At 38.2% G+C, this 1,286-nt stretch overlaps 1 protein-coding gene across 1 annotated transcript in view; it reads right to left on the reverse strand.

Moving 5' to 3' along the window:
- Positions 1-1,286, reverse strand: part of LOC119586630 — a gene marked incomplete at its 5' end in the record, with an annotated part of 14,373 nt that overhangs the window by 4,854 nt on the left and 8,233 nt on the right. Inside the window, 1 exon segment of the mRNA XM_037935375.1 lies at positions 3-575. Within this exon segment, the coding sequence (XP_037791303.1) occupies positions 3-575 (573 nt within the window).

Here is a 1,286-nt window from a genome sequence, read left to right on the forward strand (position 1 = left end):
TCTATATCAGGGGCTCTTCCTTCCTTGACTACTTTGTGGTAAATTGAAACAAGTCCTAGTTTTGCAATGCCTTGCAGCCATGTACTTTCGCCATGACCATTCTCCTCCTTTATCATTCGGAAATGCGTGTCCATACGCCCATCAACACCTGCTTTTTCTAGAAACCTGTTCAGCTTTTTTAATTCACACTGAATTACATTGTCTATGACTTCCTTCGGCAGTGTTGTCTCATCAGTGGTTGAAAAGAGAGACATATTCAAGTCACGGTAGAGCACAGACAGCATATGCGGGTGTTTATTCTCCATAGCCTTTTTGACCGGTTTGTCTTCATCGAGGAGAGGCTGTAGGAACACGTCATCTAGGCCTAACACTTGGCATGTAAGAGACAGCCCGAGGCCGGCCGCGATGCACAAATACTTTCTTATATTTTCTTCTTCCGTGAAGTGCCAAGAAGCGTCTTTCCCTTTGGACTCGATTTCACTTGCAAATTCCTTTATGCGGCTTTGAAGAAGAGTCGATTCTTGATCATATCCCAAAATCTTGGTGGTTTCAAAGCGAAGTTTGTTTGCATATTCCTAAAATAAATAGACATGAACAGAATTACAAAAATGGCAAGGGAAGTTTTTTTTTTCTTACCTCCAAATTTACTCCCTAATCTTTCTACATCTGTGGCTTCCAGCATCTTTTAGCAAATGACCTATCCTTATGTCGCTATGATTCCATCTAAAATTTATACATTACAATAAAACCATGCAGCAAGTCCAATTCATTCAGCTGCTACAGCTGAATGACCGTCGAGGTCATAGTAAAGACCCATTTACGGCCATATTTTACAGAAGTATAACCTTCTTAAAATCTCATTTCCCTAAACCTTGTTGGAACATCAGGGTTTTTGCTAAGACAAGAGTTGGGAATCTTTACTGGAGCCTTTACTAGACTCCTGCCACTAAAAAGTACATCCTCCAACAGTGTATGGGATCATCATTTGAGCTGGTACTTTGCATGGTTTATCGTTCATATTATTTGATTTTGCTTTATCAATATAATTACTGTACATTGAAATGGAAAAATTCATGGGTGTGACGTAATATTAATTTAAGTAAGTTAATTGCTCTTCTGCTGCCATCCACTGGCTGAACGCAAATTGTCGTGACTTTGAGAAAACAGTTTGCAGAAGTATGATGATGTCATGTTATGTAAATATCAAAAGAAGTTAACAAGTGAAACTTAAGCTTAGAAATATTAATTAGAACTTGAACATGAATCATATTTTAAACACTAGAAAT

Source organism: Penaeus monodon, chromosome 21, assembly GCF_015228065.2.
Source record: "Penaeus monodon isolate SGIC_2016 chromosome 21, NSTDA_Pmon_1, whole genome shotgun sequence".
Taxonomy (NCBI): Eukaryota; Metazoa; Arthropoda; class Malacostraca; order Decapoda; family Penaeidae; genus Penaeus; species Penaeus monodon.